The 25,557-nt window shown below is 42.3% G+C and overlaps 1 protein-coding gene across 1 annotated transcript in view; it reads right to left on the reverse strand.

The window, feature by feature from the left end:
* LOC125458367 (putative ammonium transporter 1) overlaps positions 1–14,002 on the reverse strand; it is a 76,622-nt gene extending 62,620 nt beyond the window's left edge. Inside the window, exons 1-3 of the mRNA XM_059650509.1 lie at positions 13,967–14,002; positions 11,961–12,086; positions 217–315 (exon numbers count right to left, since the gene is read on the reverse strand). Coding sequence (XP_059506492.1) covers positions 217–315; positions 11,961–12,086; positions 13,967–14,002 — 261 coding nt within the window. The remainder of the gene's footprint in view (positions 1–216; positions 316–11,960; positions 12,087–13,966) is intronic.
* Positions 14,003–25,557: the final 11,555 nt, after the last annotated feature.

A 25,557-nucleotide genomic window follows, 5' to 3' on the forward strand; every position in this document is an offset into this window, starting at 1 on the left:
GCAGAGAAAGGAAAGAAGAGGTTTGAAAAATATAATATTGAAAGCATTATTTTCATCTTACCTCGCCCTGCATATTTTGCACACTATTTCATAAGTATATTTATGTTATTTGATCAAACATTTGAATATTTACCATTCCAGTAAGTGCTGAATTAATCAATCGTGGTATACTGTAGGTATCTCTCCTCATTCTCAGGAAAAACAAACCATACAGACCTGCAGATCCTGTTGATAGTAGAGTATTGACCACAGCAAGGCTGGCCAACTGACCATCTCCAGACTCTGTAATGTGACCTTGTGCACCAACCACAAAGCCTAAGGAGCCAATTATTTCCATAAAAGCTCCAAGAACTGCAAGCTATTTAAAAAAAAACAAGTCACTACATATGCATCATTATTTATCTTATACATTATCTTATACATCCGTTTATAGATGGTGGCTTTCTCCAAATCGAGCTACAGTCTAGGATTACAGATTGTTAACCACACATTTCTGTTTACAGTGCAGTTGACAGAAAACCTGTCTGAACATAGATTCTTTTTCATTCTAAATTAACTTCAGAAGTTAACAATATGGAAGAATGAAACATCATTAATTCCAGGAGCCCATCTGCAGTCTTAGGTACTCACAGGTCAGGAACAGTGCAGTTGATAATTAGTAGGGGAAAGCAAGGAGACAGGCCTCCATGAATTACCACAGCCATTATCCCATGGTACCTCCATGTCCCCCATTCCCCTTGTAGGACTGAGTCATTTTTCAACAACTAGTGACTTTCCTAATTTCCTTAATCAAATCAATTACATTATATTAGTTGGCAGTTAGGTACTAAACATTTCTGTAGGCAGAAAGTTGTTAGAGAGATCAAAAATAAGGTTTACGATTTTATTCAGGAACAAGAACAAAGTTGCTGGAAAAGCTCAGCAGGTCTGGCAGCATCTGTGAAAGGAAGAAAAGAGTTTACGTTTCAGGTCCAGTGAGTCTTCTGAGAATGCTTTACTGGTGCTATCCTATCTTAGTAGAGATCTACGTAATGAATAAACCAAGAAGGCAAAGCTTGTTCTTATATGTTGACTGATGCAAAAGAATAAATCAGGAGACAGTAGGAGGTGATTTCAAGTGATACTGGCACCAACAAGTAGGCAATAGGTGGAGATAGAGCCCAGTAAGACAGAAAACAGTTGACTGGACAAAGTAGTGGTTAAAGGTCAGTCTTAGGGGAATGAATAGCTGTTAATAGAGACTATTACTGACTGACAACGGGTAGTATATGGTCGCAGCTCATGTGATGCCAAGGCCTGGTAGAATCAGGGAAAGGTGCCTGTAACTGTGGAACTCAATATTAAGTCCAGAGGCTGCAGCTTTCCCAAGAGGAAAACATGATACTATTCTTCCAGTTTGTGCTGAGCTTCATTGGAGCACTGCAGCAAGCCTGAGATCGAGATATTGGCCAGAGAACAGGGTGGTGTATTGATGTGGCAAATAACTGGAAGCTCAGGATCTTTTCTGCAAAGTCTCCATCTATCATTTATTCTTCCCCCATCTCTCTGCGCCTCATCTTTTACATAAAAACGATTCCTTTCCTACCTACTATTAGTTCTGAAGAAAGGCCACTAGGCCCAAAACATTAACTTTGATTTCTCTCCACAAATGATGCCAGGCTTGCTAGATTTTCCAGCAACAAATAGTGTTGTGTTTCAACTAAACTGCCTAAAAGTTTCAAAGATACAACTCAAAAAATACTGTGTCTAAATGCAGAGAATTTTCAATCAGGTAGACCAATTAATAGCACAAATAGTTGTTTGTGTGTGTACGATTGTGATTATAGAGACATAGCTATGGGGTGACCAAAGCTGAGAAATGAACACCCAAAGATATTGAACCTTTAGCAAGGAAAGGCAAAAACGAGAAAGAGATAGGGTGTATTGTTAGTGAAAAGATGAAATCAGTGCAATAGTGAGAAAGGATATTAAGGCAGATAATGCTGATTTAGAATCAGTCTGGGTGAAGCTAAGAAGCAACATTAGTTGGGTTGTCTACAGGCATCTAAAACAGTGCAGGTAAGATAGGAGATGGCATTAAACAAGAATTATAGATGCATGCAACAAGGAATCGATAGTAGTCTTAGGTGACATTAATCCACTTATAGACTGAAGAACTACATAAGCAATGATTCTGTGATGGATGAATTCCTACAGGGAATACAAGGTTGTCTGAGAGACCCAGAGGTTGAGGAGTCAACTGGGGAACTAGTTTTCCTTGATCTGGTCCTATGCATTGAAAAAGAGGTTAATTTTTAATCTTGTTGTGAGAAGTCCTGTAGGAGAAAGGTGTCATAATATGATAGATTTCTTCATAGGGCAGAAAATGAATGAGTCCAATCCAAACTAGGGTCGTCAATCTGAATAGACTAGGTAACTTTATTAAAAGGCATGACTGTGGATAGTCAATGGCTAATATTTAAGGAAAAAATGCTGCACTGCAACATTTATACATTCAGAGATAGTAGGAATAGCCGATGCTGGAGAATGTGGGATAACAGAGTGTAGAGTTGGACGAACACAGCAGGCCAAGTAGCATCACAGGAGCAGGAAAGCTGACGTTTCGGGTCTGGACCCTTCTTCAGAAAACGTTCCTGTGATGCTGCTGGGCCTGCTGTGTTCATCCAACTCTACACCTTGTTATCGAACATTTATACATTTACTTTTGGTGCAAGAGTACAACAGAAAATGTGTCCCAAATATGACTAACAAAATAAATTACTAAAGAGGAGCCACGCAACACTGAAAGAAAATGAAGCAAGTCTGCAGACTAGGAGCAGTTTAGAATTCAGCAAAAGGGAACCAAACAGTTGATTTAGAGGGGATAAAGCAGGGAGAAACAGAATGACAGTAGACTTGCAAGGAATATAAGTGCAACAGCAAAATCTTCTATAAGTATGTAAAAACTAGTGCAGGCAAATGCAGGCCTCTTAAAGGTCTGAAACAGCAGAACTGATAATGACAAACAAGGAAAAGGCAGAGCAATTAAAGAGCCAATTCAGTTTTGCCTTCAAAGAAGGGAACAAAAATAACTCAATAAATGCTGGGAGCCAAGAGTCTATTACAAAGGAAGGAACTGAACATCAGTACTAGCAAAAAGAAACAAAATGTGCTGTTGAAATTAATCAGACTGAAAACTGATAAGTCCCCAGCTGATAATCTGTATAATAGCACATTATAGGAGGTGGCTATGGAAATAATGGACATTTTGACTGCTATCTTTGTGACAAGACTGTGCCTTTAAAAGATGTTTCAGAGATGGTAGGAACTGCAGATGCTGGAGAATCTGAGATAACAAGGTGTCTAGGCCCAAAATGTCAGCTTTCCTGCAACTCTGGTGCTACCTGACCTGTTGTGTTCATCCAGCTCCATGCCTTTTTACCCCTTTAAAAAATGTGTTCTGTACTGTTCCTCTTGCACAGCAGTGTCGTCACATTGGTGCCGAAATCTTTCAGGCATATGATAAGCAGCTTTCAGTTCTCCGTGGGTGTTTTTAAGACAATAGAACACTGAGTGGGCGGGATCTGGCTCACACATCCAAAAGGATTTGGTTTTGCTTTCAGTTAATTGGTGGTTTTTAGGGCTGCTGGAACTGAAGCTTGAGTTCTGCTTAAATAGTGAAGTCTTAGAAGAGAGGCTTCCTTTTAAAAAAATCAGTAATAGCAGGCTGTTTCTTTTAGATGGACTGCGAGAGACAGTACATGAATATAATAGTGATAATGGGAACTGCAGATGCTGGAGAATCCAAGCTAACAAAGGAAGCAGATGTTCACCTGCAGATCTGCCAATGTGGTATACTGTATCCATTGTACCCGGTGTGACTTCCTCTACATTGGGGAAACCAAGCGGAGGCTTGGGGACCACTTTGCAGAACACCTCCGCTCAGTTCGCAATAAACAACTGCACCTCCCAGTCGCGAACAATTTTAACTCCCCCTCCCATTCTTCAGACAACATGTCCATCATGGGCCTCCTGCAGTACCATAATGATGCCACCTGAAGGTTGCAAGAACAGCAACTCATATTCCACTTGGGAACCCTGCAGCCCAATGGTATCGATGTGGACTTAACATAGAACATAACAGCACAGTACAGGCCCTTCGGCCCTCGATGTTGTGCCGACCTGTCATACCGATCTGGAGCCCATCGAACCTACACTATTCCATGTACATCCATATGCTTATCCAATGACGACTTAAATGTACCTAAAGTTGCCGAATCTACTACCGTTGCAGGCAAAGCGTTCCATTCCCTTACTACTCTCTGACTAAAGAAACTACCTCTGACATCTATCCTATTTCTTTCACCCCTCAATTTAAAGCTATGCCCCCTCGTGCTCGCCGTCATCATCCTGGGAAAAAGGCTCTCCCTGTCCACCCTATCTAACCCTCTGATTATTTTATGTCTCAATTAAGTCACCTCTCAACCTTCTTCTCTCTAATGAAAACAGCCTCAAGTCCCTCAGCCTTTCCTTGAAAGACCTTCCTTCCATACCAGGCAACATCCTCGTAAATCTCCTCTGCACCCTTTCCAAAGCTTCCACATCCTTCTTATTATGCGGTGACCAGAACTGTACACAATACTCCAAGTGCGGCCGCACCAGAGTTTTGTACAGCTTCACCATAACCTCTTGGTTCCGGAACTCGATCCCTCTATTAATAAAAGCTAAAACACGTATGCCTTCTTAACAGCCCTGTCAACCTGGGTGGCAACTTTCAAGGATCTGTGTACATGGACACTGAGATCTCTCTACTCATCTACACTACCAAGAATCTTACCATTAGCCCAGTACTTTGCCTTCCGGTTACTCCTACCAAAGTGCATCACCTCACACTTGTCTGCATTAAACTCCATTTGCCACCTCTCAGCCCAGCTCTGCAGCTTATCTATGTCTCTCTGCAACCTACAGCATCCTTCGTCACTATCCACAACTCCACCAACCTTAGTGTCATCTGCAAATTTACTAACCCATCCTTCTCCGCCCTCATCCATGTCATTTATAAAAATGACAAATAGCAGTGGACCCAACACCAACCCTTGCGGTACACCACTAGTAACTAGTCTCCAGGATGAACATTTCCCATCAACTACCACCCTCTGTCTTCTTTCAGCAAGCCAATTTCCGATCCAAACTGCTATATCTCCCACAATTCCATTCCTCCACATTTTGTACAATAGCCTACTGCGGGGAACCTAATCGAACGCCTTGCGGAAATCCATATACACCACATCAACCGGTTCACTCTCATCTACCTGTTTGGTCACCTTCTCAAAGAACTCAATAAGGTTTGTGAGGCACGACCTTCCCTTCACAAAACCGTGCTGATTATCCCTAATCAATATATTCTTTTCTAGATGATTATAAATCCTATCCCTTATAACCTTTTCCAACACTTTAACAACAACTGAGGTAAGGCTCACTGGTCTATAATTACCAGGGTTGTCTCTACTCCCCTTCTTCACTAGCTTCAAAATCTCCCCTTCCCCCACTGCATCCCAAAACCAGCCCAGCCCATCCCCAACTCCCTAACCTGTCCTTCCTCTCACCGATCCCTTCCTCCCACCTCAAGCCGCACCTCCATTTCCTACGTACTACCTCATCCCGCCTCCTTGACCTGTCCGTCTTCCCTGGGCTGACCTATCCCCTCCCTACCTCCCAACCTATACTCTCCTCTCCACCTATCTTCTTTTCTCTCCATCTTCAGTCTGCCTCCCCATCTCTCCCTACTTATTCCAGAACAATCTCCCCATCCCCCTCTCTGATGAAGGGTCTAGGCGCGAAACATCAGCTTTTGTGCTCCCGAGATGCTGCTTGGCCTGCAGTGTTCATCCAGCTTCACACTTTGTTAACATGAATATAATAGTTGTTTTGCTGAATTGCCTTTCCCAAGGATGAGTTTATGGGATGCTGCCTATATTGGAACAGTTGTCATTAGTGATTAAACAATACATTACCTTGTTATGTGTCTCAGTACAGTAAAATTTTGCTAATTCTTATTTCTGTTGTATTTTAACTGTGTTGTAAGAATAACGTGTGTTTTGATTAAAGCTTGGTGTTGGACCACTCGAATCACATCTGGAATATAGCACCTTTTACTTGCCTTTTCAAAAAAAAAAGGAGTTAGGGTCTAGGCTATCTCCACAGTATACTGTGGCGGGTGATCTGGTCTGGTCTGTTCTGATCCAAGACAACTTCCAAAATTGTGTACATTCTGAAACAGTCCTGGCTGATTTGAAGCTGGAAAATGTCAAATGAAGCCCCACTATTTAAAGAGGGAAAGAGAGGGAGGGAAAAAAAGACAAGTCTTACAAACAATCTAGCATCAGAAGTTAAAAAAATGCTGGAACCTATTATAAAGGATATATCAGGACACTTAGAAAATATCAATGGGATCAAACAAAGTCAACATGGATTTACAAAAGGGAAATTATGTTTAAAGTCCTATCCAAGAGGTTAATGTAAAAAATGAAAGTACATAGAATTGGTGGTAATTCATTTGAATAGATCGAGACAAGACATATGGAGTAGGAATAATTGGGTCATTTTCAGAGTGGAAGTGAGGTACCATAGCCAACAATTTGGATGAGGGAACCAAATGTAATTTTTTAAAGTTTGTGATGACCCAACATTAGGTAGGATTGAGAGTGGTGAAAAGGATACAAAGAGGTTTTGGGATGAATTAGGGAAGCTGAATGCCTGAGCAAATATATGGTAGATGGAGCATGAAAACATAGAAATTAGAAGAGGAGTATATCATTCATCCCTTCAAGCCTGCTCCGCCATTCAATATGATTATGGCTGATCCTCTGTCTCAGTGCCATATTCCTGCTTTCTCTCCCTAGGCATTGGTTAAGTTTTAGATATTAAAATCATTAATCTTTCCTAAATACACATAATGGCACAACATCCACATGTAATTAATTCCACAGGTTCACCTCAATAAAAAAAAGTTTCTTTACCTCAGTTTTAAATGGCCTTATAGAACATAGAACATAGAAGAACATAGAACAGTACAGCACAGAACAGGCCCTTCAGCCCACAATGTTGTGCCGACCATTGATCCTCATGGATGCACCCTCAAATTTCTGTGACCATATGCATGTCCAGCAGTCTCTTAAATGACCCCAATGACCTTGCTTCCACAACTGCTGCTGGCAACGCATTCCATGCTCTCACAACTCTCTGCATAAAGAACCTGCCTCTGACATCCCCTCTATACTTTCCACCAACCAGCTTAAAACTATGACCCCTCGTGCTAGCCATTTCTGCCCTGGGAAATAGTCTCTGACTATCGACTCTATCTATGCCTCTCATTATCTTGTATACCTCAATTAGGTCCCCTCTCCTCCTCCTTTTCTCCAATGAAAAGAGACCGAGCTCAGTCAACCTCTCTTCATAAGATAAGCCCTCCAGTCCAGGCAGCATCCTGGTAAACCTCCTCTGAACCCTCTCCAAAGCATCCACATCTTTCCTATAATAGGGCGCCCAGAACTGGACGCAGTATTCCAAGTGCGGTCTAACCAAAGTTTTATAGAGCTGCAACAAGATCTCACGACTCTTAAACTCAATCCCCCTGTTAATGAAAGCCAAAACACCATATGCTTTCTTAACAACCCTGTCCACTTGGGTGGCCATTTTAAGGGATCTATGTATCTGCACACCAAGATCCCTCTGTTCCTCCACGCTGCCAAGAATCCTATCCTTAATCCTGTACTCAGCTTTCAAATTCGACCTTCCAAAATGCATCACCTCGCATTTATCCAGGTTGAACTCCATCTGCCACCTCTCAGCCCATCTCTGCATCCTGTCAATGTCCCGCTGCAGCCTACAACAGCCCTCTACACTGTCAACGACACCTCCGACCTTTGTGTCGTCTGCAAACTTGCTGACCCATCCTTCAATTCCCTCGTCCAAGTCATTAATAAAAATTACAAACAGTAGAGGCCCAAGGACAGAGCCCTGTGGAACCCCACTCACCACTGACTTCCAGGCAGAATATTTTCCTTCTACTACCACTCGCTGTCTTCTGTTGGCCAGCCAATTCTGTATCCAAGCAGCTAAGTTCCCCTGTATCCCATTCCTCCTGACCTTCTGAATGAGCCTTCCATGGGGAACCTTATCAAATGCCTTACTGAAGTCCATATACACCACATCCACAGCTTGACCCTCATCAACCTTACTAGTCACATCCTCAAAAAACTCGATAAGGTTTGTAAGGCATGACCTACCCCTCACAAAGCCGTGTTGACTGTATTTGATCAAGCCATGCTCTTCCAGATGGTCATAAATCTTATCCCTCAGAATCCTTTCTAACACCTTGCAGACGACAGACGTGAGACTTACCGGTCTATAATTGCCGGGGATTTCCCTATTTCCTTTCTTGAAGAGAGGAATTACATTTGCCTCTCTCCAGTCCTCAGGTACGATTCCAGTGGAATCTCTGCCATGTATATGCTAAGACTGTGACTCCCTTCTTGTGGACACCTTAGCCAGTGGAAACATTTTCCCTTCTTCCATTCAGTCCAGCCATGTTGTGAGCCACTGTCATGCTTCATATAACACTAGTGTGTGTGACGTTATCCACTTCGGTAGGGCAAGCAGAATGGCAGAGTATTATTTAAAGGATGATAGATTAGGAAATACAGAAGAAGAATTAACCTAGTTGTTGTTATACATCAATCACTGAAAGCAAGCATGCCAGAGCAGCAAGTAGTTGGGATGGGAAATTGTATATTGACCTTCATTGCAAGACAATCAAGATAATCTTACTGTAGCTGTACTGCATCATGATGAAACCATTTCTGGAGTATTTGTGTGGTGTTTTGGTCTCCTTACTAAGGAAAGATATACTTGGCATAGAATGCAGCGAATGTTTACAAGTAATTTCAGGAATGGCAGGTTAGTTGTTTATGTAAATGTTTGGTAAACTAGGCCTGAATTCTCTGGACTTTAAAAGAATGACAGAAGCTCTCACTGAACCATACAAAATTGTCAGGACTGGACAGACTGGGTGCAGGGAAGGTATTTCCCCTTGTCAGGGAGTCCAGGATAAAGGCTCACAATCTCAAGACTCAGAGTGGACAATTTTAAACTGAGATGAAGAAACATTTCTGCGGAGGGGTGAACCCATGGAATTTTCTACCAAAGGAGGCAGCAGAAGACACGTCATTCAGTATATTTAGGTGAGAAATCAATCGCTAGAGGTTAAAAAGCAACAAGGGCGTGGGAGCAGGCAGGAGTGTGGTGTTGAGACAGGTGAGCAGTCAGGATCAAGTTGCATGATGAAGTAAGCTTGATGGGATGAATAGCTAAGGAATGCTGGACATTTAAATCCCAAGTCGCTTAAAAAGAGACTCAAGAGTTTCACATTAAAGTTTTCTATAATGTTAAATGCATTATAACAGTTTCATAATTGGGAAAGTTATATTATATCATCATTTGCACAATAACGATCAATGCAATGCTCAACTTACCTTTGCAGACAAAAGTCAATCACTCCAATCAAAACACAATACACTTACAATGCAGCATCTAATAACTGAAAATAGAAAAGTACTTTCTTATATGTCAAAGAAAGAATTCTAGCAGCATCTAAGAATGGGATTTCCAACTTATTGGAGGTACCGCAAACCACGTAGCCAAACAAAAAAGGGTCGAGCCCTACGAAAGCACCTCGAGTTTGAATTGTTGACCCCTGTATTGGAGTAGGCAAGGACATAAGTATGGATTTGTTACCTACATACTTATCTAGGGGCCATAGGAACTCACATGAGGGGAATGGGGCACAAGTCCTGGAATCTGATCCCATCTGCCATTTTTAAATATCCTTCAACTTTGTTTGAACCCAGACAAAGGCATGCAAATTTGGCTTGCAACTTCACTGAAATTTCCATTTATAGTCGACATAGGTTTCCACCTAAATTACAGGAGCTGTCAGGGCAAGTCACCAAATAAATTCCTGCCAGTCTTGGAAAGTTTGAAGTTCATGGATCAAGTCTTATCATCTGGGTCTAAAAGGATCTTTACATAAGATCCTGTAGAAATTGGTTTATATCTTTAAGAACACTGATCCTACTAATCCCAAAGATTTTCTGAGCTATGGACAAATAATTGCCCCTGGGCCCAAGGCTTCCCAGCTGAGACTGGCTAGATTAGTTTTGAAACTTGGAAAATAAAAACATTAGCAAATAATGCTGCTTGTAGAAACTCCTGCCTGGAGGTCTCTGCCATGGGATGTAACACTCATCTCTCTTGCACAATCCCCACTCATCTGCAACTATTCTGTGACATCCATAATCGCCTGGGTCAACCACTACTTCTGTTGTATTCCACACTGCCCTCTGGTTGAGATTAGTGTAATTTTTCAATTCTCATCAAATGGCCAATATACTGATATTTCCTTTTGAGCACAACATTTTTAAAGAATTTTTCTTTTGCTCGTTATTTGAAGTATCTCTTGATTTGTTGTGTGTTCCGTATATATCTTGGCATCCACATTTCAAACATCTCCTTTTTCTTCCATATGTTTACTTATAGTCAGATTTCTGAAGCCAACAGCAAAGTGGATAGCATGGAACAGTTTGTTTTTTTTGCCCTTGTACAAGCTTGAGATTCCTTGATGTTAACACATCTTTCATGCTCACAAATTGTATCAGTGATAATGGGAATTGCAGATGCTGGAGAATCCAAGATAATAAAGTGTGAAGCTGGATGAACACAGCAGGCCAAGCAGCATCTCAGGAGCACAAAAGCTGACGTTTCGGGCCTAGACCCTTCATCAGAGAGCTCCCTGCTCTAGATTGAAGGCTAGATTGTCAGGCTTTTGTGCTCCTGAGATGCTGCTTGGCCTGCTGTGTTCATCCAGCTTCACACTTTATTATCTATCATGCTCACAAAATTACTTCTGGTTATCTCTTCTTGTAACTCCTGCATCACATCCACCCTCTTTTTTAAACATTCATCTAAGTATCAATGTATCTATGTATCTACCCTCCCCTCACGTGACACCATTACAAACCCACCAACTCCCTGTTACCTTGACTATACATCCTCACACCCTGCTTCCTGTAAGGACTCAATTTCATTCTCCCAGTTGGCGTCTCCATCACATTTATTCTGATATGTCACCTTCTGCAGGATGCTGCAGACATGTGCACATTTTTCCACAACCATGGATTACCTGCCACAGTGGTTAACAGGGCTCTCAGCCATATCTGACCCATTTCCTGCACTGCTGCCCTCAATCTCCCCCTTCTCTCCCAAAGGGAACAATAAAGTACCCCTTGTCCTCACTTTCTACATCAACAGTCTCTATATCCAAAGGATCACAAGCCACAATTTCCACCAGCTCCAGCCAGATGCCACTACCAGATACACATCCCCTTCTTTCCCTTGACAACATTCTGCAGGGTTTCTCCTCCACTCCCAACATCTCCTCACAGCAACTTCCCATGCTACTGCAACTTTCTCCTTTACCTCCTCACTATCCAAGACCCAAGACATAACCTCCAGATGAAGCACTGATTTATCTGCACTTCATTCAATCTAGCCTACTGCATTCCTCACTCATAATGTGGTCTGTATTGGATAGGTGAAACGCAGACTTCATTGCAGAAGACCTATATTTTGTCTGTAAAAATGACCCCTCGAACTTCCAGTACTAAATATTTCATGACACTATCCAATTAGTTCTAGATATTTACTAAGGATTGTTTTTAGGTTTAACATTGCCTCTTACCTTCCAATTCCAAACAGCGTACCACAAACTTCTGCTACAAATGTGTTATTATTTCTATTATGATTTTCAGAATCAATAAGATAATTTAAAATATAGTAAGTGAAAAATAGATCTAACTTGTGAATGCAGCAATTTACCAAAAAACAGCTTTTACTAATGTATTTTATAAAATTCCCCAACTTACAGGTAAACTATAGCTTTGATTGATGGTAGGTGTTGTACAGCGAACAACATGCGCATGCGTGACACATGATGCAATCAATGCTGCTGTGCCACCAACTAAGAATACTACGCCACTTCCAGCATAGTCCTTTAAAAAAAAACAAATAGACAGATAAGGATATACAGCCATGTCTGATGTGTGGTGATCCTCAGACTAAATTAAAAACTAGTTACATATCTCTCTCTCTCTCTGACTAATGAGAGAGCAGCCCTATGATCCAGGAGCACTATGGCAACTTTACCTTAGTATAAAAATCATTTGACAATGTTAAGCAAAAACATAACACTTGAAGCATGATGTAATATGAGCAAAACATGTATTATGGTCCACAGATAAACACAGCAGGCCAGGCAGCATCAGAGGAGCAGGAAAGCCGACATTTTGGATCTGGAAGGGTCCTGACCTGAAACGTCAGCTTTCCTGCTTTCACTGATGCTGCCTGGCCTGCTGTGTTCATCCAGCTCCACACCTTGTTATCTTAGACTCCAGCATCGGCAGTTCCTACTATCTATTATGGTCCATAGTTGCAGACACAGACACATTCTGAATTATAGACATTTTGAGCTTTTTGACGACCTTGTTGCTGGACACTGCAGGATAACTAGCTAAGGAGCAGAAGGTCAGTGGATTCTGTACCCTCGCAACTTGCTGTGTGAAAAAGCTTTTTTCTCACATCACTCTTGCTTCATTTGCACATCATTTTGAATCTACCCTGTCGGTTTTTTTTGTCTTTAACAAGTGGTACAGTTTTATTCTGTCTACTTTATCCAGCAACCTCATGATTTTGAAAACCTCAGTTAGATCTCTCTTCAGCCTTCTTCTCTTCGGAAGAATAGTCGGAACTTCTTCAATCTATTTTCACAACTTAAGTTTCTCATACCTGGAACCATTCAAGTAAATCGCTTCTGCACTTTCTCTAAAGCATTCATATTTTTCCTGTAATATGAAGTCTATAAAATTATGAAATGCATAGAAAGGGTTGACAGTCAGAATCTTTTCTCCCCCAGAGTTGAAATGTCTAATACTAGGGAGTATACATTTAAAGTGAGAGGGGAAAGTTCAAAGATGAAATGAGGGGCAAATTTCTTTTTTGTACAGAGAGTGACAAGAGTCTGGAATGCACAGCTGGGGTGGTGGTTGAGACTGACACAATAAGGGCATTTAAGGAACTTTTAGATAAGCAACAAATGGAGGGGTATGGACCAAGGCCAAGCAGGTGACATTAGTTTCATCTGGCATCATGTTCAGCACAACAGCATGTGCTGAAGGGCCCATTCCTGTGCTGTACTGTTCCGTGTTCTAGTTCTACAATGTCCACAACAAATACAGTTCACCAGCTGAGGTCTAACAAGTATCGTGCACAAGTTCAACATCACCTCCATGTACTCTATGTCCCTATTAATAAAGCTGAGAACACTATATGCTTAATTTACTGCTCTCTCCACCTGCCCTGCCACCTTCAATGATCTGTGAACATATACCCCCAGATCCTTGGGCATCTGCATCCCCTTTGCAATTGTACCCCCTAATTTGTATTGTCTTTCAGAGTTCTTTTTACACTATCCTCCTCACAGTTTACAATTCTTACAAGTTTAGTGTCATGAACAAAATTTAGAAATTGTCTCCTGCACACCAAGATCCAGATAATTCATGGAAACGAGGAAAAACTAGGGTCCCAAGACTGACTTCCACTACAAACCTTTCTCCAGCCTGAAAAGTATCCATTCACTATCACTCTCTGCTCAGTATCATTCTGCCAATTTTGTATCCATTGTCACGTCCTGGTACTTTGTTAACTTTAAGTGCCAAAAATCAATTAAGGAAATCAAATTATTAGAAGTAGCTGCGAGAAAGAACTTGTTGAATGTATTTGGGATAGTTTTTGAGAACAATGTGTTGTGGATCCAACCAGGGATCAGGCTTTTTTGGATCTGGTAAAATATATTTGGGGGGGTTTCATAAATTACCTCCGAGTGAAAGATCCTCGATGGAATGGTGACCATGACATGATAAAATTTCACATTCAGTTTAAAAGTGAGAAACTTGGACTAGAAACAACTTTTCCAAACCTAAGTAGGGGTAAATACATAGAGATGAGGGCAGAGCTGGCTGGAATGGATTCAGAAAGGAGATCAGCAGAAAAGATGGTTGAGGAACAACATCAGATGTTCAGAAAAATAGTTCTGCAGCAAAGATACATTCCACTAAAGAAGGATTCTTGGAAGTGGACCAACCAACAATGGATAACTAAGGATCTTAAAGATAATATCAAATTGAAAGGAAAAATATACAACGTGGCCAATGTTAGTGGCAAACCAGGGGATCGGGAAAAATTTTAAAGGATCACCAAAGAACTTTTAAAACAAAAATAAATTGCAATGGTAAACATGTCAATAAGCTAAAACTAGTAACAGCTTATTTAAATATATAAATTGGAAGACAGAGGTCAACATGAACATAGGTACTTCAGAGAATGAGGTTGGGAAAATAATGAGGGGGGAAATCAAGAAATGCAGGGGATGTGAATAAACAATTCCCATCAATCTTCCCTGTAGAGGACATTAATAGCATTCCGAGGATACAAAACTAAGGGGTGAAAGCCGAAGAAGAAATAAATACAATAACTATTACTGAAGAACAAGTACTGGGGAAGCCAATGGGTTCGAGGCTGACTCCCCTGTACATCAGGAGTTGCATCCTAAGAATGTAAATTGCAGAGATAATGGGTGCACTTCCAAGAACAATAAAATTCTAGGAAAGCCGTCAAGAATTAGAAAACTGCCAATGTAACATCCTTATTTAAAATGGAAGGGAGACAAAATACAGGTTAAACTTTAGGCCAATTATCTTTATACCCGTCACTGGGAAATGGTTACAGACAGTCAATCACAAAGGATGTAATGGCAAAAATACATAATGTAATCAAACACAGCCAGCACAGCTTCAATGAAAGGGTATGCATGGCTGACCAGTTTACTACAATTCTTTCAGAACACAACCAGCATCATAGATAAAGCAGAACCAGTACAAGGACTTCCAAAGGTATTTGAGAAGGCACTGTGCATAAGAAACCTGAGATAAAGATCCATGGTGTTGTGGACAGTATTTTGAGACAAACAAAGCCAGGAAATAAGCCATCAATCGCAGGACCTGAGGAAGCACTGAGGATCAGAGAAACCTTGGTGCACGTGCTCATCGTCTCTTAAGGTATCAGGGCAAGTGGACAATGTGGTTAAAGAGGTTTATGGGGTGCTTGCCTTTTTAGCTAAGGCAGAGAATTTAAGACTAGGGAGGTTATGCTGAAACTGTACAAAACATGGGTTAGGCCATAGCCTGAGTACTATGTGTAGTTCCAGAATCCATATTATTGGAGGGGGTGCAAAGAAAATTTACCAGGATGTTGCCCTGGCTGAGGAGTTTTGGTTATGAAGAGAGATTGAACAGACAGGGGCTACTTTCAACTGAACAGAGGAGGATGAAAGGAGAAATGACAAATGGAAAATATTATGAGCACCATAGATCAGGCAGACAGGAAGAAACTTTTCCCCTGATGTAGGGATCAGTGACCGCGTTTTCCCTTTGTCAGATTTCAAATAAAAAGATCCAACGACCAGATTTCTTTAATAAAAAAAATCCCTTAGCCAAACTTGTTGTCTTCTGTTAGCTGCCCAATCCTGTATCCAAGAGTCATCGGGTCCTACCGCACAGAAGACGGCCTTTTGGCCCATTGTATACATGATGGTCAAAAACAATTGTCTAACCAAACTATTATAAAGGGAACCCAGTCAATGGGATGTTGCTAGGGCAGGAGGATTTGAGATTAAGGCAGAGGCTAAATAGGCTAGGGCTAATATCCCTGGAGCTGAGGGGTGACCTTACAGGGGCTTATAAAATCATGACAGGCATGGATAGGGTAAATTGGCAAGGTCCTTTCCATGGGGTGGGGCAGTTCAAAACTAGATGTTTAAGGTAAGAAGAGAAAAGATTTAAGAGAGACCTAAGGGGCAACTTTTTCACAGAGGGCTGTGGATGAACGAATGAGCTGCCAGAGGAAGTGGTTGAGGCTGGTAAAATTACAATATTTAAAAGACATGTGGATAGGTATATGAATAGGAAGAGCTTAGAGGGATATGGGCCAAATGCTGGAAAATTGGACTGGATTTATTTAGGATACCTAGTTAGCATGGACGAGTTGGACCGAAGGGTCTATTTCCGTGCTTTACACCTCTATGACAATGCAAAACTGTTATCACACTTAATTTGCAGGATGGAAAAACTGTATTCATCCCTCTAAATAATTCAAAAATACACAAAAATATTTCTCTCTACAGAGATTCAGTTTGGGAAAAATCACTTTTGGTTGATAAGCCTTAGTTCTTGGAGGCAAAAAGGACTAGGTGTGGAATATTCAGATGACTCTCAGTTTAATATTTTGGAATACAAAGATGGGTATTACCAAACATAGCTAAAGGTCTCTGGGATTTATTTTCCAGCACAACCTACTCAGGAAACTATATATCACGGGGTTTTTTTTCAGGCATTCTTCAACCAAACAATCTAGGTTCAGATTGGACAAAGGCTCCAGCTAATTCACTAGACCTCTAAGAAGGAGCTTTGCAGACACAGGGAAACTGGACTGGGAAGCACTTTCCTTCCTCAGACTGCCCACCAGATGAACAGTCCAAATAATCTCGAAAGCAGAAGCTGCAATCTGACAATCACAAAGTCAGGTAAGGAATGTGCAGTAAATAAACAGTTATCAAAAGACATGTTGTTTAAAAATGCTTTAAGAAAAAAATCTTCTATTGTCCTTTCACCGCTTTCAAAAAATCCAGGTGTTCACAACTCTTCAAACTCAAATCTACAAAAAATATTTAATATAACACCTGCACAAACAATAATTGCTCTCCACTTTCAATATTAATTTAAATTTGATCACTAATATAAATATTAATAAAATGGATTTACAATCAAAGAGAGCCCTTGAGCTTAATTTAATACATAATCCATCCCCAACATGGCAGCAGCAGCAGGGCAGGAAGTGTTTGGGCCCTGTGTCTGTATGCTCCCGCTCACTTGGCCAGCTGCATTCTTTGTTCTTCTTTTTTGTTTCTTCATTTGTTTCTTGTACAAAAGGTCATCTTTTCTTCCTTACTGCAGCTGCAGTGGAGGCAGTTGCGTGTGGCAACAGAACTGTGGTGGATCCAGGCGTCCCTTTCTCATGGCCGTATTGGCTGTAGTTTTATTGAAGGCTTAATCGTCAATGGATCTGGTCCATTCTTCCTGGTCACGGTGAAGCAGTCTCAGCGATGGCTATGGATGTGGCATTTTGATGGTTCTGCTTTGCTTCTCATGGCTGTGATAGCAATGTGGCAGCTTCAGTCGACGACTAAAGCAGCAACAGCTTGAGTGAAAGCTTCAGCGTCAATGACTTGGTGGGTCCGGTCTGTCCCTCCTTGCTACGACGGCAATGCAATGACAGTGGTGAATTTGGTCCAGAAATCCTTGCTTTGGCAGACTCAGGTCTGGCTTCAGTAGTGGCATCCTGTAGTTCCTTCAGAAATCCAGGAGCCGTGGAAAGAACAAAAGATAAACTTTGTCCTAACTTTGTCTCAATTATTTCTATTTATAATTTCTGTAACTAAAATGGTCCCGAATTCTGGCGACTTATACACATCTCATTAGATTTCCATAACATACAAGTGGCAATAAATTGCTATTCTAGTCTTTTTTCTAATTTCAAGTCAAACAACTCTAGAAATACAAAAGATTTGGAATTTAATATTTTACTTGCCTCAACTGGAAGATTGAGATAAAAAAGACCTGACTGATGCCAAAACGAGCGAGAAACAATTGGATAAACAAACCCTATAATAAAGCACAAAATGAAATTGTGACTATTTGTTAACAAAGTCCTCACGAAGTATTTAATAATACTGCACATCAAACATGAGAAATAGGATACTGTTATTTCGCTAATACTCTTCATGGTGCAACAGGAACTTTTGAGCAGGTAATTCTTGTGTTCGTCATGGGTTATGTTCTTAGACCGTAATCACTTACCTACTGCTACAAACTCAATTTCACTGGAGGTACTAATATAGAGATATGTAATCTCTGAGACTACCTACAAACCAGGTCAAGGGGAGCATTTCTTCCCAACAGCATGCATTATGGATCATTCCAAGCTGCTATGACATCATAAAATCCCTACAATGTGGAAACAAGCCCTACGACCCAACGAGTCCACACCGACCCTTGGAGCATCCCACCCAGACCCAACCCCTATAACCCACCTAATCTACAAATGCCACATAAGACAATTGACTTCCCATAGATGCATCAGGTGTGTAACCAAGGTTTTCTTTGCTTAGGAAAACATGCTCATTGCTAAGCTTTGGAAATGGAGATTTGCTTTACATGGCATAAAAATTTCTTGGACAATAGGTTTCAGGGCATGGAAGATCATACGCAAGTGCAGCAAACAGCACCGAATCAGTCCATCATCGCCTAACAGGCAAAGGTTCATCCTGCTCAGGATATTGTAGTAAAGTATCCAAATAGGACACCAACTGACAGTATATAGTAGCATGACCACTTTGCTATACACCAAAGTGTCCACTGTTCTTTTTCAATTCTTTTGAGCTACACTATTTTCTCTCCACTGGGTTTTACTTAGGTTATTTTTGCCTGGTACACAATCATTTTCAGAGCCTGTTTTTAAAAAGAAACCATGCAAGTATTTACTATTAATTTTTTATAGAAATTTTTCTCCCATACATATAGAATCAGTCATGTAGCATGGAGCATATAGTGCCTATGACTGTGAAAGTACACAACAGGATATAGATATATTGGCGACTTGGGCACAGAAATGGCATGTGGAGTTTTATCCAGACAAGTGCAAGGTGATGCATTTTGCAGGGTCAAATTTAGGTGTGAATTATATTGTAAGTGGCAGAACTCTTAGGAATACTAACATTCAGATGGGTCTGGGCATGTAGGTCCACAGATAATAAAATGTGAGGCTGGATGAACACAGCAGGCCAAGCAGCATCTCAGGAGCACAAAAGCTGACGTTTCGGGCCTAGACCCTTCATCAGAGAGGGGGATGGGGGGAGGGAACTGGAATAAATAGGGAGAGAGGGGGAGGCGGACCGAAGATGGAGAGTAAAGAAGATAGGTGGAGAGGGTGTAGGTGGGGAGGTAGGGAGGGGATAGGTCAGTCCAGGGAAGACGGACAGGTCAAGGAGGTGGGATGAGGTTAGTAGGTAGCTGGGGGTGCGGCTTGGGGTGGGAGGAAGGGATGGGTGAGAGGAAGAACCGGTTAGGGAGGCAGAGACAGGTTGGACTGGTTTTGGGATGCAGTGGGTGGGGGGGAAGAGCTGGGCTGGTTGTGTGGTGCAGTGGGGGGAGGGGATGAACTGGGCTGGTTTAGGGATGCAGTAGGGGAAGGGGAGATTTTGAAACTGGTGAAGTCCACATTGATACCATATGGCTGCAGGGTTCCCAGGCGGAATATGAGTTGCTGTTCCTGCAACCTTCGGGTGGCATCATTGTGGCAGTGCAGGAGGCCCATGATGGACATGTCATCAAGAGAATGGGAGGGGGAGTGGAAATGGTTCGCGACTGGGAGGTGCAGTTGTTTGTTGCGAACTGAGCGGAGGTTGCCTGAAAATGGCAACACAGGTCGGCAAGGTGATTAAGAAGACATATGGCATGTTTGACTTCATCGCCCAGGATATTGAGTACAAGAGTTGGCAAAACATGTTGCAGCTATACAAAACCCTTCTTCGGCCACATTTGGAGTAATGCATGCACTTTTGGTCACCACACTACCAGGAGAATGTGGAAGCTTCGGAGAGAGTACAGAGAAGGTCATCAGGGTGTTGTCTGGTCTCCACTGATTACGAGGAAAGGTTAAAAAGACTAGGATTTTTCACTGGAAAGATGGCAGCTGAGAGGAGATCTGACAGAGGTCTACAAAATTATGAGAGGCATAGATAAGGTGGATAGTTGGAGGCTTTTTCCTGGGGTTGAAGTTTCAGTTACAAGGGGGCACAGGCTCAGTGTCAGAGGGGGAAGTGTAAGGGAGATATGCGAGGGAGGTTTCTCATGTAGAGAGTGGTAGCAGTCTGGAATGCACGACCAGAAGAGGCGGTGGAAGCTCACACTTTGAAGACATTTAAGAGGCACCTGTGAGATGTTAATGGGATAACATCCCATTGATTTCTATATTTCTATAAATTAAAGTCTTTTATCTGCCTACACATAGGTATGCAGGCACTGCCCTGAAGCTTCCTGCCCAGCTAGGAATTCAATGTAAAACTTTTGTAACTCCTAATGTTCCCACACATCGGTATGCAGACACTGTCTTAAGCTTCCTGACTGAATAAAATTAGAATTGAACTGTTTCAAATAGAGTTAGGTGGGGAACATTTGTAGAGGTGTGAGACTTCTAAAGCATGTAACTTCTGTCGCTGACAAAGGGGCCAGGGCACTGACTTTGTTCTAGCCAGACACAGCAGCAACTTGAATTCACAATCAGTCCCAATAACAACTTGAAATCGCCTCCTGTCATTAGCAGCCACTTCACTAGCAATCAATACTATATCCTGGTCTTTTATGTTCTTGATGTTTGGTATCCTGTCTTTGTCTGTTGAAGTAATTGTTTCATTTATAATGTCATTGTAAATTGTGAAATTGTTTTATGTATCATGTCTTTTGTAAAGTATAAAAAGCGGGGACTGTCCACTGCTCGGGGAAAATTACTTGCGAGACTCTGCACTCTGTGCCGGCTTAAGTACAGTGATTCTCCACAGCTTGTATCAGAGATAATGGGAACTGCAGATGCTGGAGATTCCAAGATAATAAAATGTGAGGCTGGACGAACACAGCAGGCCAAGCAGCATCTCAGGAGCACAAAAGCTGACGTTTCGGGCCTAGACCCTTCATCAGAGAGGGGGATGGGGGGAGGGAACTGGAATAAATAGGGAGAGAGGGGGAGGCGGACCGAAGATGGAGAGTAAAGAAGATAGGTGGAGAGAGTGTAGGTGGGGAGGTAGAGAGGGGATAGGTCAGTCCAGGGAAGACGGACAGGTCAAGGAGGTGGGATGAAGTTAGTAGGTGGCGGGGGGTGCGGCTTGGGGTGGGAGGAAGGGATGGGTGAGAGGAAGAACCGGTTAGGGAGGCAGAGACAGGTTGGACTGGTTTTGGGATGCAGTGGGTGGGGGGGGAAGAGCTGGGCTGGTTGTGTGGTGCAGTGGGGGGAGGGGACGAACTGGGCTGGTTGAGGGATGCAGTAGGGGAAGGGGAGATTTTGAAACTGGTGAAGTCCACATTGATACCATATGGCTGCAGGGTTCCCAGGCGGAATATGAGTTGCTGTTCCTGCAACCTTCGGGTGGCATCATTGTGGCCAGCCCAGTTCGTCCCCTCCCCCCACTGCACCACACAACCAGTCCAGCTCTTCCCCCCCCACCCACTGCATCCCAAAACCAGTCCAACCGGTCTCTGCCTCCCTAACCGGTTCTTCCTCTCACCCATCCCTTCCTCCCACCCCAAGCCGCACCCCCCGCCACCTACTAACCTCATCCCACCTCCTTGACCTGTCCGTCTTCCCTGGACTGACCTATCCCCTCCCTACCTCCCCACCTACACTCTCTCCACCTATCTTCTTTACTCTCCATCTTCGGTCCGCCTCCCCCTCTCTCCCTATTTATTCCAGTTCCCTCCCCCCATCCCCCTCTCTGATGAAGGGTCTAGGCCCGAAACGTCAGCTTTTGTGCTCCACAGCTTGTACTTGCCTGGTAATAAAAGGATTTGTGTTTTTCTAAATAGGCGAGTGTCTTGTTATTGCATCAAGTTCGTGAGGGTCTCCGAAAACGAGCCTGACACCTGGATGGGTATGAATAGGTAAGGAATACAGGGATGTGGATCGAAAAATGGCAGGTTTTTTTTAGATTAATTAGGGCATGATGGTTGGCTCAGGCTTGGAGGGCCAAAAAGCCCGTTCCTGTGCTGTACGTATTCATTTGTTCATTTGAAACAAACTCCATCCATGCCAACAAAGTTTCCCACTTGCCTTCATTTGGCCTACATTCCTCCCAACCCTTTCCATTCATGTATCTGCCCAAATGCTTTGTAAATGTCTTTACTGTACCACCATCTACTACTTCCGCTGGCAGTTCATTCCATACACTAACCACCCGCTATATGAAAACGTTGCCCCTCAGGTCCCTTTTAAATCTTTCTCCTCTCACCATAAAAATATGCCCTCTGGTTTTGAAATCCCATATCCTAGAGAAAAGACCTTTGCTATTCACTTTATCTATGCCCCTTATGACCCTTCAATCTCCTACACTCCAGCGAAAAGAGTCCCAGATCATCAAGCCTCTCCCTATAACTCAAACCTTCCTGTCACAGCAACATCCTGGTAAATCTTTTCTGAACCCTCTCTAATTTAATAATGCACTTGCTATAGCAGGGTGACCAGGTCTGTACACAGTACTCTAAACATGGCATCACTAGCATCCTCTACAACTGCAACATGAAATGAGAGGTTAGGCAGGCCGTTTACAGGCCAGGCAAAGATGCTCAGCTAAATGGTCACCCAATCTACACTTGGTCTCAATGAAGTACAGAAGACCACATCAGGAGCACCAGATGCGGTTGGAGGAGATACAGGTGAAGCTCTGTCTCACCTAGGGACTGTTTAGGGCCCTGGATGGAGGTGAGAGAGCTGGTGTGTGGGCAGGTGTCGCATCTTTTATGGTTGCAGGGGAAGGTACTGGGGACCTGAACGGGCCTGTCAGGGTATGGATGTGTATAGGGATTGCACATCCATAGTAAAGATGAAGCACTGGGAGCCAGGGCACCTGCTCGCCAAGATCCACAAGCCCAACTATACCAGCTGACCCATCGTCTCCATATGCTCCTGCCCCAACAAACTCATTCTCTCTCCTCCTTCATCCAGGTACTCCACACCTATGTCCGGGACACAAACCACAGCCTCTACCTCTTTAGACCCCCAACTAATATCCTCCTCTGCCTTGCCGAATTAGTCTTCACCCTCAATAACCTTTCCTACAATTCTTCCCACTTTCTCCAATCTGAGGGTTGCATGTGCACACGCCTGGGTCTCAGCTATGCCTATTTGTTGGTTACATCAAATAGTCCGTCTTCTGCACATACACTGGTACTGTTCCCCAAAACTTCCATCGATAACTACATTGATTCTGCATCCTGGACGCAGGCCTAACTGGAGCAGTTCATCAACTTCGCTAACAACTTCCACCCCACCCTCAAATTCACTTTGTCTATCTCAGACACCTCCCTCCCCTTTGTTGACCTCTCTGTTTCAGTTTTGGGTGACAGTTTACAGACCGACATTTACTATAAACCCACAAACTCTCATAGCTACCTGGACTACACCTCCTCCCACCCTGTACCCTGCAAATACTCCATCTTGTTTTCCCAATTGCTCAGTCTTCATCACATCTGCTCTGACAAGGAGACATTCCAATCCCAAGCATCCTAGATGGCCATCTTTTTCAAACAATGCTTTTTTTCACCCCTCTATCATCCAGACAACCCTCTACCACGCCTCCTCCGTTCCCTGCTCAATAGGTCTTAACTCCAACCTCCCAAAAAAATAAATAGGGTCCCCCTTGCCCTCACTTTCCATCCCATCAGCCTCCACATCCAACGCATCACCATCAGACACTCCAACTCCAACTGAACCCTACCACTCAGAATATCTTCCACTCCCCAACCCTCTCAGCCTTCTGCAAGGACCGTTCCCCTCGCCACTCCTTAGTTCCCGCCACACACCCCTCCAACCACTCCAACCCACCCAGCACCTTCCCCTGTAACAGTAAATGATGCCACAACTGCCCACACACCAACCCCTCCAGGGCCCTAAACAGTCCTTCCACGTGAGGCCAAACTTGTACAGTTAATCTGTCACCTAGTCTTAAGTTTTGCCCTTGCTTGTCTTGTTGGATGATGGGATAGTGTACGGGGGATGGGCTTAGGTTAGTTCACAGATCAGCACAACATCGAGGGCCGAAGGGCCTGTTCTGCGCTGTATTGTTCCATGTTCTATGTTCTTATTAAAATGCAATAGTTCACATTTATCCAAATTAAAATTCATCTGCCACTTCTCAGCCCACTCGTCCGATTTGCCAAGAGCCACCTAATTTAGATTCTGAACTGGCACAAAGTCAGGGTACTGCTATGAGTGTTTATGCCAATTATCAAATAAGATAGCAATGTGAATTATACTCAATAATCTTAGAGGGTTCAAATCCCACCTGTTTCCGAAGTATGCATAACGCATCTGAACAGGCCGAATTAAAAATGTCTACAATGGGCTCACTTGGGCCAGATACCTGGTCAAACATTCACAGCACAGATTTTATTTGCTGCACAAAAAATGAATGTTAAATATTGAGAAATGCTGTGATTTTGTTAAATCCAGAGAAAAATATGATTAATATATTTCTAGAAAAAAAATTACATTTTCAGTCAAATCTAAATAACTCATTCTTTGTCAAAAATAACAATTCTCAATAATGATTAATGCATCTAAGTTTACTAGTCCAATAGCTCCTCGTCATTTACAAATAAAGTTTTTGAGTTGGTAGATTATTTGTTTTGTATCCTTTAAATGTAAAAACCACATAATCTATTCTGTATATACTAACCATAAAAACTACTCTGTACATTACCTGCCAAAATGTAGCTGGATATAATGTAACCAATTGGTTCTGTCCTTTGAGTAATCGCTCCTGATACAATGGTGGTCACAATGGCACATCTTGCATAATTAAAAAAGAAGTGTGAAAAGTTGACATTTCCAAAAGTAAAGAAATTCTTGCTTCCAATAATTCTTTCTTGGTCTCCAAAAGCAAAGGCATAGCCATGTATCCAGTACGCAAGTAAAGACACAACTACAAAAAAAAACCTGCCTATTAATGATTTTTTTAAAGTGCTGTACACAAAAATAAGTCAGACTATAGTGACTGAAAATCCCATTTTCTCTCAAACTAGTTTGACTGTTCCTTAAATAATTATAGAAATTCCACGTTTTAACAAAAAGTTTTAACTTACTGCGACATTCTTTGTTTTTTACATTGTTCTCCTGTTTCAAGGTGTTGCACATTGGTAGTCCAAACTTGATAACCTGTTAATATTTCCTATTGTCTTGCAGAGGTCTGCAGGTTATCACAAACATGAAACTGGTCATGTGAAAGTTATGACACATACGGATCCTTCTAATTTAGAGTACCAAGTAGTGAGTCTCTCAAACTCTTAAGTTGCATGCTTTTCGAGAGCTACGGTTGAAGATCATTCAATGAACGTAAACACAAAATATCACAAAACGATAGTAGATCCAATTATGTTTTGAACTTTATGCAATTTTTTTCCCAAGTTTACTAAGGCACTGTTGGAAAATGGAAGGGGGCATAATTGGATAGTATCCACAAATAATACAAGGATCAAATTCTGTGTGATGAAGCTTGTGTTGTTTTGATGCAGTTAGTTCATAAACTTT

This window comes from Stegostoma tigrinum, chromosome 13, assembly GCF_030684315.1.
Source record: "Stegostoma tigrinum isolate sSteTig4 chromosome 13, sSteTig4.hap1, whole genome shotgun sequence".
Classification (NCBI taxonomy): domain Eukaryota; kingdom Metazoa; phylum Chordata; class Chondrichthyes; order Orectolobiformes; family Stegostomatidae; genus Stegostoma; species Stegostoma tigrinum.